Source organism: Eschscholzia californica, unplaced genomic scaffold (genome assembly GCF_041429995.1).
Source record: "Eschscholzia californica isolate CP2 unplaced genomic scaffold, dmEscCali1.0.p SCAF_1, whole genome shotgun sequence".
NCBI lineage: Eukaryota > Viridiplantae > Streptophyta > Magnoliopsida > Ranunculales > Papaveraceae > Eschscholzia > Eschscholzia californica.
In genome coordinates this window covers 60,662,878-60,677,663 of record NW_028238198.1, presented here as the reverse complement: position 1 = coordinate 60,677,663, position 14,786 = coordinate 60,662,878, and the positions used below count along the sequence as shown (strand labels likewise).

The following is a 14,786-nucleotide window of genomic DNA, read 5'->3' as shown; positions in this document are numbered from 1 at the left end:
TACCCCCTTCGTCTCTGATACCGTATATCTTTTATGCTTAGTTTTTCAGTTGATGGTCTAAAAGAACATATTGGGTATTTTTTTTGTTAAATGGTAGAATATCATAGTAATAAGAGTACCATTACAATACATAGTAACTAAAAAGTACGGAATATTACACCAAGTCTGAGATTACTTCTTTTTGCGAGCGCATTTTGCTAGCTTGGATATTATGCATTCTCTTGTTGTGGCTGAATTTGACGCTTGTCAGGCTATGCTTAATTCCTTTGATTCTTCTAATGTGGATCATCGATTGCCATTGAACTTTATGTTTTGGGGTTTTCAGATGCTTAATGATATTGATATTATCTCTTTCAACATATATGTTCTCCTGCTGGTATTCTTTTGCCCAAATGAGCGCCTGGAGAATAACTATTGCTTCACTTTCTTCACTATTTCTAGCTCGGGCCGATGTTACTGTCGCTGCCTTGAATTTGGATTGATTATCATGCACTATGAGACTGGTCCCAATATAATCATTAATGTTAGTAAATGATGCATCAACATTTATTTTTAAATAAGGTGATGTAAATGGTTGCCATTTTTCTATTGGACAGGCAGACGGTTGTGTACTAGATATGTTAGATTTGGGAAATGCGAAGATCATTTTTATTACTGCACTAGTGTTGTTAATAGTATGTTAGAAGCAGCGGTCACACCGAGTTTTCCATATATGCCAAAGTATAGTAGTAAAGTGAATATTGTTCGCTTTAGAACTGATTTGATTGTGATCTTGCCAAGAAAAGATCCATTCGGTTAGTGAAGTAATGTTAGATGAAATAATATTAAAATATAACCAAATATTTTTCGCTAAAGGGCAATGAAAGAGTCAATGTTCTATTGTTTATATCTCCCTGCAATTCGGGCAAGCCATATTGTTATTAATGTATTTGCCTATTCTCTCTCTAACTGGGAGCGCTTTGGTGCAAATTTCCAGACAAATAATTGAATTCTTGGTATAATGAGAAGAGACCAGATGAAATTCCAGTTATAGGGTTGAGTAGATTGAAGGAGGTTAGTCGTGTTATTAATACTTAAGTGTTGGTACATGGATTTAACCGAGAAGTTGTAGGAGTCAAATTTGAATTTTGGACAAATATGGGACCAAAGTTTCCATTAGCAATAAATTGGGGGCTATTTTATTCTAATAAAAATCCTAGTCCTATTTTATTTAGTGGTTGGATGATAACTTCATCCTGTCCATTCTCTCTCTAATAATGTCTAGATACTTTTTTTGGCAACTCAGTAATTACATTAAAGCCCAGAATGGAAAATAACTACAACAAGAAGTTAGAATGAGTACAAACAAATAATTTAGCCAAAACAAGGGACCAAATCAAAGTAAGTAGAAAATTAACCTAACACCGACTGGGCCAAGGAATGGGCCTCCGTCGTAGCATCTCGCGGGCAATGGACGAGCGCCCTTAAATGAGAAGATTCCAGCTCAACCCTAGCATCAAGTATATACGGTCGTATTATCATAACCACCATTGGATATTGCAATCCCCCTCATATGCAACCGAGTGAAGCCCTAAATCCTTCCCCATTTCCATCGCTAGGAGGCAGGCTCTAGCCTCACACTATAAGTTCCACTTTCTGATCTAAGAATTCAGATCTTCTATTTCTAACTCTAGCTGCCATTGCTGCTGTCTAGATACATTATTGACGTCCCACCCCCCCTCCTTATTCTTGTTAGGATCTCCCCAGAATTCTTTAGGTTAAATTCTTTATCTTGATTTTTAGGTTAAATTCAAGCCCTCTCAAGCTAAGCAACAATTTCCCCCCTCTCTAGTTTCTCTTGATTTTTAGGTTAAATTCTTTATCTTATGTAGGGGTTTTATTTGGTATAGCTCGATTCAATCAAAATCATCGTATATCTGACGGTAATCTTTCTAATTTTTGGTTTTGATTCTAATTCAAAACTGATTTTCATTGGCTTCTGTTGAACTAGTTAGTGGACTTACCGGCTTTAAGAACCAGAGAGAAGAAAACAAATTAATCAAATTACAATGAAGAAAAGTCGTTCGGATGAAGTCTATATGAGTTATGAATTAATGTTAGAAATACTAAGCAGACTTCCACCAAAGTCACTGATGCGATTTAAATGTGTAAGTAAGAGTTGGTTGTATTTGATCGAAGAAGATAAATACTTCCACCGTTCTCAATCATCAAAATCACACCAAAAACTCCTCATAACTAGTTCGCTTGAGATGTTGCGTGAAGAGGAACATAATGAAAATAATTTTTTTTCTGTAGATTTGTTTCAAGATAAAAGTAGGTATATGGAAAGATATTTGAGTCAATGGGAGAAAGGTCCTCACAGCATATTAGTATCTTCTTATGGTTTGGTTTGTTATGTGAACTATCGCAATTTTTCTGTTAGAATCTACAATAATTGCATTGGAGAAAAAACACCCTGGATCAAATCAAATATAGGAAAAAATCGGTCCAGATTTTCTTATAATCCTTTTTATGGACCTGGATTTGATCCTGTTTGTGGATTTGGATTTGATCCAATTACTCAAAAACATAAAGTAGTGTTTATGTGGAGTAGCTCGGTGAAGAAGGGATATAAATATCGAGATTCTGAGGAATTGCCTTTTTATGTTTGTGAGGTATTGACTGTCGGTGAAAATATTTGGAGAACCAAAGAAACTGACACTCGAAAAATAATTGTTAGGAGAGACCCAATTTATGCGAATGGTTTTTTATATTGGTTGGAAACTCCATTTTCTCCCGATAGCATATTGGCATTTGATGTTGGAAAGGAGAAGCTCAGAGTGATAAAGTACTCTAACGATATTTTCAATAGTCGTTTTCCTGGTGCTACTTGTATTACAAATTTATTGGAAGTGGATGGACATTTAGCAATAATAAACCAATGTTGTCATCGTGAAAACGAGACATGGTCCAAAACAGAGATGAAGTTGTGGATTTTTATTGAGGAAGGGAAGGAGAATAGGTGGATTGAAGAACCTATTGAATTGCCTTGCCATATGAGGAATAATAAACATGCTTATGATTTTCAATCAATTGCAGGAACAAATAAATTAATAGTGACAAGAAGACCAGTCAAAGACTCCGACTTAGACTTATACTCCGACTCCGACTCCGACTCCGACTCCGACACAGAAGATGAAGATGAAGATGAAGATGAAGATGAAGATGAAGATGAAGATGAAGATGAAGATGGAGATGGAGATGGAGATGGAGATGGAGATGGAGATGGAGATGGAGATGGAGATGACAACGATAAAGTTTTAAGTTTATATATTTATGACAGGAAAGAGAAGAAGTTGAATGAATATGGTCGTATCATCGACCGAAGGTATAAATCTCAAAAAAAGTTTTTCATGGATCCATATTGGTGTGAGATTTCTGTTATCGTGGAGAGCATTTATCCAGTTCGCACAAGAAAGGCGTGATGAATATAGTCCCTATCATTATTACTAGAATTATTATATTAGCTCCGTGGAGTTTGTTCATACTGTCATTTGTCTTTTTGTATTATTACTATAATAGTTTCTTGTCAAGTACACAGTAGTTTCAATCAAGAATGGATTATACTCCCAAAAGTGTTTGGGTGAACAGAAGAGTAAATTATGTTGATTTTATGTTAAGTGGGATAATGATCAGGTAGTTATCGTGACTGCAAGTGCTCCTGAGAACTAGTTTTCTTATTTTATGAGGGATAGAATATCTACTTTACGGTTTGCTAAGTTAGAGATTCATAAGTTCACTTATACAACTTGCATGCAATATGTTATTACTTGTGATTTTTCAACAAAAAATAAATGTTATTACTATGATGGCGTAGTTATATATGCTGCATATAGTTTGATTTTCAGTTAGGGGATTGAATTGTATGTGACATAATTTCATGACCTATGCTACTTTTGATTAACTTCATTAATGCTCGGGATGTCGTTAGCCAAAAGGGCCCTCCGTAGGGTGCAGTGGATATCTTGTTTGACAATAACTCATGATGGCGTTAACCAAAAGGGTCCTCCGCAGGGTGTGGTGGATCTAGTTTGACAATAATTTCGTTACAGAAAAAGTACATAAAATAGATAAATATATTCAACAATATGATGGAGAAAGAACAGTCAATCGTAGGGCTCCAGAAAATGGAAGCAATATTAACCCATTTATATTTAACAGATAGAAGAAAAACAAAACAAAAAATGTTACTCTTGTCTTTATGTTTTGTTCTTACAAAGCTTACATAGTCAATTTAATTACCAACCGTACAGGAGTAGCAAATTTGATCTCTTAGGGTCCGTTTGATACGGTGGAAAATGGAGTTAGAAAGTCGATTTTCTTAAGTTCCGTTTGATACGTTGGAAAATGGGGTTCGAAAGTCGATTTTCTAAAGAAAATCGATTTCTGCTGTTCCATAGGCCTAAGAAAGTGGGAAAGTCACTGTCACGTAGGAAAAAAAGATGGGAAAACACGTAGGAAAAAAAGATGGGAAAATAGGGTTAAACTTTCTCCCACCCAAAACATGGTACAACACAATTCCCACGATCATCTCCCACAAAAAAAAACACCCTCTCTCTTCTCTATCTAAACTCGTCTCCCTCCCCGATCTCTCTGTAACACAACATTTACTCTTCATCTTTCTCTCTTAAAAGGTACTCTCAATCTTTTAAACTCTCTGTTAATCTCTCCAGCATATCTCTATTCTATTTCTCTCTAGTATCTCTCTGTAGATCCAAGATAAATATGGGTTTTACTCTAATCAACTATTACTTTGCTTCGTTTGATAGTGTGAAGATGTGAAATTTAAGGTTGCAGACAATTGGGATTATAGGGTTTCTGATATCAGTACTAAAATGGGAGCACGAATTTGGTGAATGATGATCTGGAAATGAATGATGATGATCCCAGGACCATGCCATTAGGGTTTCTGTATTAGTATTATTAAATCCGGAAGATGATGATCTCAAATTCTAAAGGCACCTATAGTGAATTTGTGTTGAAAAGTACATGACTTTTTAGAGGCACCTCCATTAAAGTTGGGAATAAGAGAATAACATGACTTTTAAAGCACCTCCATTAAAGTTGGGAATAAGAGAATAAGGGAATAAGAGAATAACATGACTTCGAAGCTCTTAAAAAAAGGCCGAAACTAATAACGCCAAACTTCAAAGGTCTTAAAAACTTTGAAGATCTGTTAAAAGGTCTAAACGAATAACCCCCACTAAAAGCTCAATTCACATGAAAAACTTAATTTTCTTTCCCATTAGAAAGAAAATGACTTTCACATCAGTTATTTTCACACGTATCAAACAGACCCTTAATGAACATTAATGCAAAAGGATCTAGCAAAAAGTTGTATCTTCGTAAGATAATGCCGTAGAATAAGAATCTCTCAAGAAATGAAAAATGTTTTTTTGTCCTGAAATTAAGAAAGAAAAAACCAATTTCGACAAAGATTATCTGTGTTTTCTTCTGACTTCTGAGCTCTCCTCCCAGTAAAAGTAATAACAGGTCGTTGGGCGATCCTAGACGGTGTAAAAACAAGTACTACAATGCATACACGTATGCACTACTCTACGAGCGTGGTGGACACTAGTCAGAGAAAGAAGAAAGAAGAAAGAAGAAAGAAGAAAGAAGAAAGAAGAAAGAAATAGATTATTTTGTCACTCTCTAAAATAAATATGTTTACGTGTCAGAAAACAAGAAAGATTTAATTGAAACACAACTATTACAATAAGACAAAGAAAAAGGAGAATACAATTAATTAGCCAAAAGATATTACAATATGCGATCGCTATATTGAGCCATTAACACTGAAGAGATGGAAAGAGACAAAAACTGATGAAGAGCAATTACAAATCGAAGAAAAAAGAAAGAGAGATATAGTTACGTTATAACAATGTATATAGTCCATTTATATTTGGGGAAAACGATTATACGTTAAATACTAAGCTATTTACATTTAAGAAACAGAAATAGTTACTAAAGAACAACAATTGTAAAAGAGGAAGATAAAAGAATGAATGCAAAGTTAAGACGGTGAAGCCAACAACCCTTGGTTGGAGTGGTGAGAAGTATAGTCTTCCACCTTAGAGGTCAAGGGTTCGAGACACGCTAAACAATTCAAACAAGAAAATGTCAAGATGGTGATGGTGAAATAGCCTTCTATCTTATCGAAGCCAAAAATAAAATTAATATTTCTTTTGAAATCACTTACAATAACATCTGAATTGATATCATTAATTAGAGGCGAATGCGAAAATTGACATGAGAGGTTTTTTTTTTTTGTCAAGATCGACATGAGAGGTTATTAGGTAGGTTACAATAAAAAGGAATGAGGCAAAATAACTATGGCAAGAGTCCTATTTATATATTTTTTTTGTTGAAAGCAAGAGTCCTGCTTATGTACTTTTAGAAGTCCTGGAATCAAACAAACCGTGACAATAATGAATCAACTGTTTCTTACAAATTTTAAGCACTAATCATTTCTAAAATGTCTCAAATATCTGACTCTTGATCATATTGTAGAAAAAGATTTCAAACCTTAACATAATTTGTCTTGGTAGGAAAAGTCTTAAAGCAAAAGATATAACATAGTCTATGTAGGTCATGATGTATTATGAGCAATATTTGATACATCATATGTCACCGTCCTCGAGAAGAGTGGATTAGCCATTGATAAACAAAAAAGAACCTTCATATGTAATTGAAATACAAGCTACTAATTTTGGATAAAAGCTTATCCGGAAAACTAACTCCAACTTCAATCAAACTTCTACAAGATACAAGGAGCAAATCAGAAGGGTGATTTCTCCCAAAATAGAAATAACCAAATTTTTAAAAGACTAAATCTTGCGAGGTCCGGTAAGGTGCTCCAACGGAGACTCCCCCGACCTAAACTTCCCATATTGATTAGTCAATATGGTTATGATTCTATGTGGGAATGTTGCGATTTTATGTGATAAGTATAAGTTGTGATTTCATGTAATCTTTTTATAGGTTATAAACTCTATGTAACTTATAAATACCCATGTACAATTGATGAATAAACACAGAGAAATACTTTCTTAATGCTTCTCTTCTCTCTCTCTCTACCTCTCGGTTTCTACCTCTCTCTCTCGGCTAACTCTATAACCATAAGGTTCAACATCTTCACATGGTATAAGAACTAAGTTCGATCTTTTTAAGCGAATACCAACTTATTTCATCATGCCAAATCCCGCTGATGCTTTCTCTGATTATACCCCAACTACACCACTACATTCTAATCCGATGTTTGATGTTCATCACTCTAACTCACCTACTAAGGTTCTCACAACTGCTTTATTAACCGAAGATAACTATTCCTCCGGGTCAAGAGCTATGAAGATGGAACTTTGTGCTAAAGACAAGTTAGGATTTGTTGGTGGTTCCATTCCCAAACCCTCTTCTGCTCGGAATTAAACTCATTGGAAAGGTGTAATGATCTTGTCAGTAGTTGGATTATCAACTCCGTTGCTCAAGACATCCGGTCTTTTATTCTCTATGATGATAATGCGGCCCATATATGGCGAAACCTTCATGATAGTTTCTTTCAAACGAATGCACCAAAGATTTACCAACTAAAACATGATATTGTTGGTAAAATACGGTAAAAATAAAATTATTCTTCTATCCAGCGGAAAAAGGATGTTTAGCATGTTCTATAAACATAAAGCAATAAAAAAGATAATATTATATCATACCTGAGAGTTCTGGATTGAATAAATAAAAAATAGAACCAATCCGCAACCTATCCGCAAGCTTTCTGATTTATGCTTAATCCGTACCGTTGTAGTATTGCGGCTATAACTCTCTAGACATAACTCCGAATGCTCTGAAACTTTCAGGGGCGACTGGAAATCTTATTCTGAACCCTAATCCTTATCTTCAGTTTTATCTCTTCTTCTTTCCTGAATAACCCTTAATGTGCATCAATGGTTTAGAGCTTAAGATTAGGATCCAAAGCCTATTATTGAACCGGCTAAGTGGGTCCATCAACCCACAGGACTTATCTACGTCCACCATAGGATATCGTCGTGACTCCCGTTTCAATAAAGAAAGTTAAAACACTTCGTTCCATCGGATATTAAGTATATTGCATGTTGAGCATTCGTGAATGTCTTCCCGGAAATGGTGTCACCACGGAGGATCATTTACATCTTGTTAGTCCATTAGTAACCAACATATAACTACTTAGATCTTATCTCATGAGGAGACATACGCTTTTTCACACCCCGGGGTTGATCACTTAAGTTAATGCTGCCTAAGGGGACACTCCCATAGTCCATACTAGACTATAATAGCTTTGTCACTATTCACCTAGTGACAGTGTACTCATATCTGGAATCGATGTAATGAACCATACGTCTATGTGACCAGTTACAACGTACTTCATTAAGGTGATCCTGTTCGACCCACCTAAGTGTGCCAACACCACATACCAGAGACTCCCACTCTGATAACTGAGATAAGCCACTTCTTTTGTTTCGGAGTATGTGATGCTACAGTTTCCATATCGACGATTCCCAAAGTCGATAAAACTGAGAACTGATTTATATGGATGTCCTATTACGAAGTATTCCATATCCCTCGCATCAATCCTAGATACCGATGAATACTATGGACTTCGATAATGGATACATATAACCTGCAAACAATATGTGAAACATACAAATGCAAATACTAAATGCTCGTAAGTCTCATGAATATGTATAAGTTGATATTAAATTTCAGAATTCTAAATGTCTTATCACAAATTTGCTTTCAGTTATTTCCTCTTTCAAACAAGAAGGAAGCGATATTTCTTCCTACTTTACTCATCTTAAGTCTCTACAAGATGAACATCAATCACTATTAGCTGTCGACCCATGCATTTGTGAACATGGGAAGTCGATTATCGATCGGTCTTATCAAGAACGTGCCGTGGAATTCCTTTAAGGACTTGATGCACCCGAAAAGGTTGCACACTCAAGCGGAGGTATCAAGTAGTAATCCGGCAAAGCCGGGATCGATCCAAAGATAGGAAGGTGGCTTAGATATCGAAGGGTCTTATACCTCAGCTTAGATGTCAAATACTAACTTAGACAAAGACGGAAAAGAATAAAGGTAAAATGAGGAGTTTTATAATCGAATAAGTAACAAAAGAAGAAAACAAGTACAACAAACTAAATTATCAATGTAAACGGCCGAGAGAGATTCAAGAGAAGTTGGGAGAGCAAGAGTCGGGGAACAACAAGTAAGAGAGGTGTCGAAGTCCGAAGATCAGATGTGGTGGACTTACAACTATGTACGGTCCAATCGAACAGATTGATGTAAATCTAGTCTCGATTCCTAAGGTGGACGTTCATAAGCACTACGTATGTCCGGAGATAATACTTAGTCAAACAAACTTCCTAAACGATTAAAACCGAATCATCGAAAATGTCGTCTAGTCGCCCAACTATGTGAAGTGCGTGACGAGACACATGAAATTTGAACCTAGACTACGAGCGATATCGATCAGTTTGCCTAATCGATTAACTATGCGAAGTACTTGATAAGACACATGAAAAATGATTGAAACAAGTGATGGGCCTAGAAAGTTTCCTAAATAGGTCTACACCCGCAAGTGCACGGGTGTCAAGTTGTAATATTTCCGGAAAGACCGGTTCGTTCCTCAGAGACTAGTTAAACTTATTCTAAAACTAGGAAGTAATAAGATTTTTCAAGTGTTTTGATTTTGGTTTTAAAATGAATAAAATATTAAAATAAAATAATGAAAATGAAAATAAATACGAATGATACAAGGAACTCAAATGGGGGAGAGTCTGGATTTTCTAAATTCACCATATAAAATCATTTTTAAGAACAAATATTTAGACAAATTAAATCACTTTCTTTTTGTAACTCAGAATTTCGGATAATGAACTATCCTAATCCCGGGAGATGTTTTCGTTAAAACTCGATTAAAATTCTGAACATGGTTTCATCATCTACCCTAGATGGAGAATTAACTACTCATAATACGAGATTAAATTATAAAGAATAAAAGAAAAATAGGGAGGAAAACTGAACTTTTCTCACTGATTTTCCAATGGCAGCCAAACGCATCCTAAGAAAAATATTTTTCTCGTCTTCTCCGAAGTATTTTCTCTCTGGGAAAATTATTTTCCAACCAATTTTCTCGTCTTCCCCAACTGATCTCTCTCTCTCTTCCTCTACTGTTTTTCAATTTTTCTAACCTTTCTATCATTAAACTATAAGAACAAGAAAATACAGAAATAGTTTGAATGAATACTGAATTAAACTTCTGATTTCTCAACAGTAAAGAAATTAATCAATCTCTCTTCTCATTGTCTGTTTTATATATCTTTCTCTTCATACACATCTCTCTTGTCACTCCCTGTTTCTCTTTCTGATTTTTTTATCTAAGAAAACAGTAAGAAAAAGAAGAATAAAACTTCTATCTCTCACTACAATGGATATGTTCTTCTCTCTCTCTACAAATATAATTCTTGAAGCTCAAAGAAGAGGAGAAGAATAGAGCTTAATTGATGGTTCTAGTTCCCCCCCCCCAAAGATGAGATGATGTCAACCCCTGTTTTCTGTCTTATATAAGAGATGAAAGAGCTCCCAAAAACAAGTCCAATCTCTATAATCTCTTCATGATCTCCTTTTATCTGTACACAATGCAAATATTATTATCGATTCTTTCTCTGTCTACCAAATATCCTCCTCTCTATCTAAAACTTTCTATGAGAGAATGAAAGTCGACCAACCCCTGTTCCGTGAGAAGAAGAATAAGACCAGGTTCACTTTATTCAAAATCTCTTCTTCAATCACCCTCTCTATTTTCGAGAAAACTCCAGCCATCAGTTTCCTTCTCGGTCTCTAGTAATCTCCATCTAGGATTTTGTCTTCATCTCTTTCTATTTCTAAAAAAAAAAGAATCTCTTTCCTTCTCGGTCTACAACTACTGTTCACGTTAAATATGGGAAGATTTAGAGAAAAGGAAGGAGAAGGGAAGTACCCAATCAACGTGTGTTTGCTGGCAGGAGGAGAAAATTCGGTGCTATGCGACTTACTGGAACAACATACAACACACTCCTTGGATGACGCCTGGTGTCACCATAGCAAGCTGCTCGTCGTATCTAGTTGCCGCACGGAGGGAAACATTGTAATATCATGCGTCACATTATACAGGATCAGCACTTGGAGAAAATCCCGAGAATGTCCCGCTGGTGCCCACCTTTGTACCGAATTTTTCGTACTAACGTCCAGATTCGTGCCACATGTCATTGAAAAGCCCTAACTTGACCGGATATTGACCAAAACTTCGACGTGATAAAATTGTCTCATCCGAACTCTGATTTGACCTCTGTTTCTGCCGTTGGACTCGTCTTGGGATCTACTTTCATCCGAGCATCAAAAAATTTCCAGAACAACCTCATCTCCAAATGACCAAAATGCCGTCAAGTATGCCTTTCTCTTGATTTTATCTATTTTCACGCTCCATTCCGTAAAAGGCACCTGGACAAGAGAAACACACAATTCATCAGAGTAACTGCTCGAATTGGACTAACTAACCCAAGTTAAGAGATTCAGATGAGACATTTTCATGTCTCATCAAACATCCCCAAACTTAGATTTTGGTAGTCCTCGAGCAAAACAGAAAAATACAACTAAACCCGGTTTCACCACTTTCGTAGGGAATCACGATTGCACTTAGCCCGTGCAACTAGCTGTTAAACCTCTAGGTTACCCAAGAGGACGAGTTTTGTCTCGTGAGGGTTTGCAGTGAATATACCCACAAAATTCAAATATCAAAAATGCAGAAGGGTCTAAATATGATGTGGACTAAAAATGTTCATGCGTTGGATTTTCGAAAGTTAATAGAAATGAGATCCAAGTCAATCAAACCATACAAACGCTAAAAATCTCTTCACTAGTAATCAAGACTCGAAGTGCACGTGACCAGCCAATATGAGCGTCATTTCAGTTTCGAACAGACAAGACCTTGATTACCGTCTCAATACATTTCGCCTCGACTACTGCCTCACGGTCATACGCTCAAAAATTTAAGTCACTCAGAAATGGTTCACTCAATGTGCGAGTATGAGCATGAAAGAAAACTCAACACATGGAAAAGATCGACTAAAAATTTGCTGAACGACTGATCTCATAGGAAGGAAACAACCACTAAAATACGGGATGGGAAAGCTTACCAACTCTTCTCACCTGATCTACTATGTAACAACGTTTTCTAAAGGTCAATAGGTTACAATGATGAAGTCCTATCTTTCTCAGGGTTCTAAATGGTGAATGGAGGTCCTATCTTCCTCTAGTTGGCACTGTTTTCAAGTTTCTCAGACTACAAGAGAAAGGTTCGCTTCTTGATGACATCAACTGAGCTCTAATGAAGTGTTTCGAGGTTGAGTAGCTCTTCACTCTACTCGGAATTAGCGCAGAAGAGATCACTCAAAGCAAAAAGAAAGGCTCAGAATCTCACATAGGTTAAGTCTCCACTAATGATCGATTAAGTTCTCTTAGAAGAGTCTACTCTTCACCTATCTAACACTCACATGGCTAGTGCACAGACAACTTCAAGACTCGAAATTCGTGGAAAAACCTTTAGCAAAAGCATAGTACAACCAACTAGATTCTATGACTATTAACAAGCAAAAACAACTAGACTCACGTTTTCAATCCAAAAATTTTAAAATTTTGAAAATTTTTGAACCCTTTTGAATTTTTGAAATAAGGACTTTAGCAAAAATTTCAATCCTCTATCCCCAAACTTCAACCGAACATTGTCCTCAATGTTCTGAAGACTATGTAAAAATAATAGGATGAGGGAAAGATATTATCTGATTCGGAAGTCCTAAGCGTGGGTTGCCTCCCAGAAAGCACTAAGTTTAACGTCTATAGCCAGACGAAACATATGACTCAAAAAAATAGAAAGAATTAACCTACTGGATTACAAATATGTGATTAACTGTAAACCAATATTCGATACATCTGTGGGTCCACCCAAAACATAAAGTTTTCAGTGAACAATAGTCTCACATTTTTGTGAATTGCAGAGAGTGCATGCGAGACTACCAAAGAAGAAGGGCAATCCCCAAACTTAGTGGATGCACAATCCACTAAGTAACTATAAATACTAGGACGAACGAGTAGAAAGTTATCAAAAGGATCGACATAATAGTGAAGGGCCAATATATCTGTTGAAGATAAAAAATCATCTGCAAGCTTAGTGGATAGAATATCCACTATCTCCATAGACGTTCTTGAAGGAGTTTAAGGAGATGTCCTTCAACCAAGATGGCAATGTGTGCAATATGTTGGCTAGCACAATTGATGAAGAAGATCATCAAAATCGATTGATTTAGGGGTCGTAGTGTTTAGCTAGAAACCAACTACGATCGTCGAATTACGAAGTAATTCGCGGCTAACTTCGATCGTATCCTACATCGGGTTACACATAAGAATGGGTATTTAATCAGATGATATGACTAGTGGGAGTGTGATATAACATTGGGAATATTCCATAAACATATCTCACAGGCCTAAATAGAATTTGGGCAAAAGATAGCAAAAAGGCCCGAAATAAGGGTTTTGGGCCTAGACCGATTCGGGTACTTCTAAGACTCGGATTGGGCTGAATTTTGGAGGGTTAGTTGCTGAAATAATAAGCATTATATCTGCCAATTTTCGTGGTGTTTGGACACCTACTCCTTAGGTAATTGAGAAAATATCAATAGTTGCTATTTTCGACAATTTCCCTAAATCTTATTCTAAAGAGTGTTTTAGGAAACCTAAAAGGAGGTGGATTCTTATTAGGGTTCTATATAAACACTTTTAGGGAAGAGAATAAGGTGTGGAATTTCTCTCTAAGCTTTCTTACTCTACCACATCAAGTAGAGAGGAGAAAGTGAGCTAATTCCCAAGCTATCTTCTAGTCAAGCAAAAAGAAGGTCTTCTTATTATTAAACCACTATTGGAGTGCTAGCGAGCTTTCAAGGAGGGAGATTAAATTCACTTTTCGGTGTCCCAAGTGGAGGAGCTACGTTTGAAGCTCTTGGTCTTCTTTAATCTATATCTATTCAACTAGCTCGAAGGAAATAGCGATTAAGGTAATCTACTATCTTCTTATTAGTTAATTACTAGTTTTGCATGATGATCTTGGGGATACTAGTGTTAGACATTAGATGTCGTTATCCGCTATAAACACTAGTATAAGGGTATAAATCCCTTCAGTGGCGTCAGAGCCTCTTGCAATTAACTAGTTTTTGCTAAGAATCGAACTAATTGATATTTGATATGCTTGATAGTTTGAGTTTATTAAGTTTTAAAAGTGTTTTAAAAGGTATTATAAAATCATGATTTGATTACAATGAATATGATTCAACTAGTATTCAAATTAAAAATCGAAATTGAAGATTGAAATTGTTTCAAAACATTGAATTTCATTGATTTTGAATTGGTTTTCAAAATTGTTCTTGAAAAAGTTTCAAAAACCTAGAATTTTGATCCAAAATTTGTTGATTAAAAGAGTTGTTTTGGAGTTTTAGGAAACTCCCAAAAACAAAAAATTTGGAAGTATTCTAAAAGGAGTTGTTTTGAGTTTTAGGAAACTCCCAAACTAAAATTTGGAAAATTTAAAAGTTTCTAAAAGTTTTGAAAAATTTCAGAAGTGTTCTAAAAGGATTTCAAAATTTAGAAAGAATTTTAAAAATTGTAAGTTAGCAAATAGAGATTTGCAT

General features: G+C 35.8%; 1 protein-coding gene across 2 annotated transcripts; it reads left to right on the top strand.

The window, feature by feature from the left end:
* The first annotated feature begins 1,497 nt into the window (after positions 1-1,497).
* On the top strand, positions 1,498-3,859 carry LOC147567973 (F-box protein At5g49610-like). Of its 2 annotated transcripts, none has more exons than XM_086654460.1 (3): positions 1,498-1,803; positions 1,991-3,579; positions 3,631-3,859. In XM_086654460.1, exon 2 carries the CDS (start codon positions 2,049-2,051, stop codon positions 3,462-3,464), a length of 1,416 nt encoding a protein of 471 aa, XP_086510586.1. In that variant the 5' UTR covers positions 1,498-1,803; positions 1,991-2,048; the 3' UTR covers positions 3,465-3,579; positions 3,631-3,859. The 2 variants fall into 2 exon arrangements, with proteins under 2 accessions (XP_086510586.1, XP_086510587.1); XM_086654461.1 differs by having other exon boundaries at positions 1,536-1,803; positions 1,890-3,579.
* The last annotated feature ends 10,927 nt before the right edge of the window (positions 3,860-14,786 follow it).

Coding starts and splice junctions, on each gene's coding strand:
- LOC147567973 (XM_086654460.1), top strand. CDS start 2,049: ATGAAGAAAAGTCGTTCGGATGAAGTCTATATGAGTTATGAATTAATG.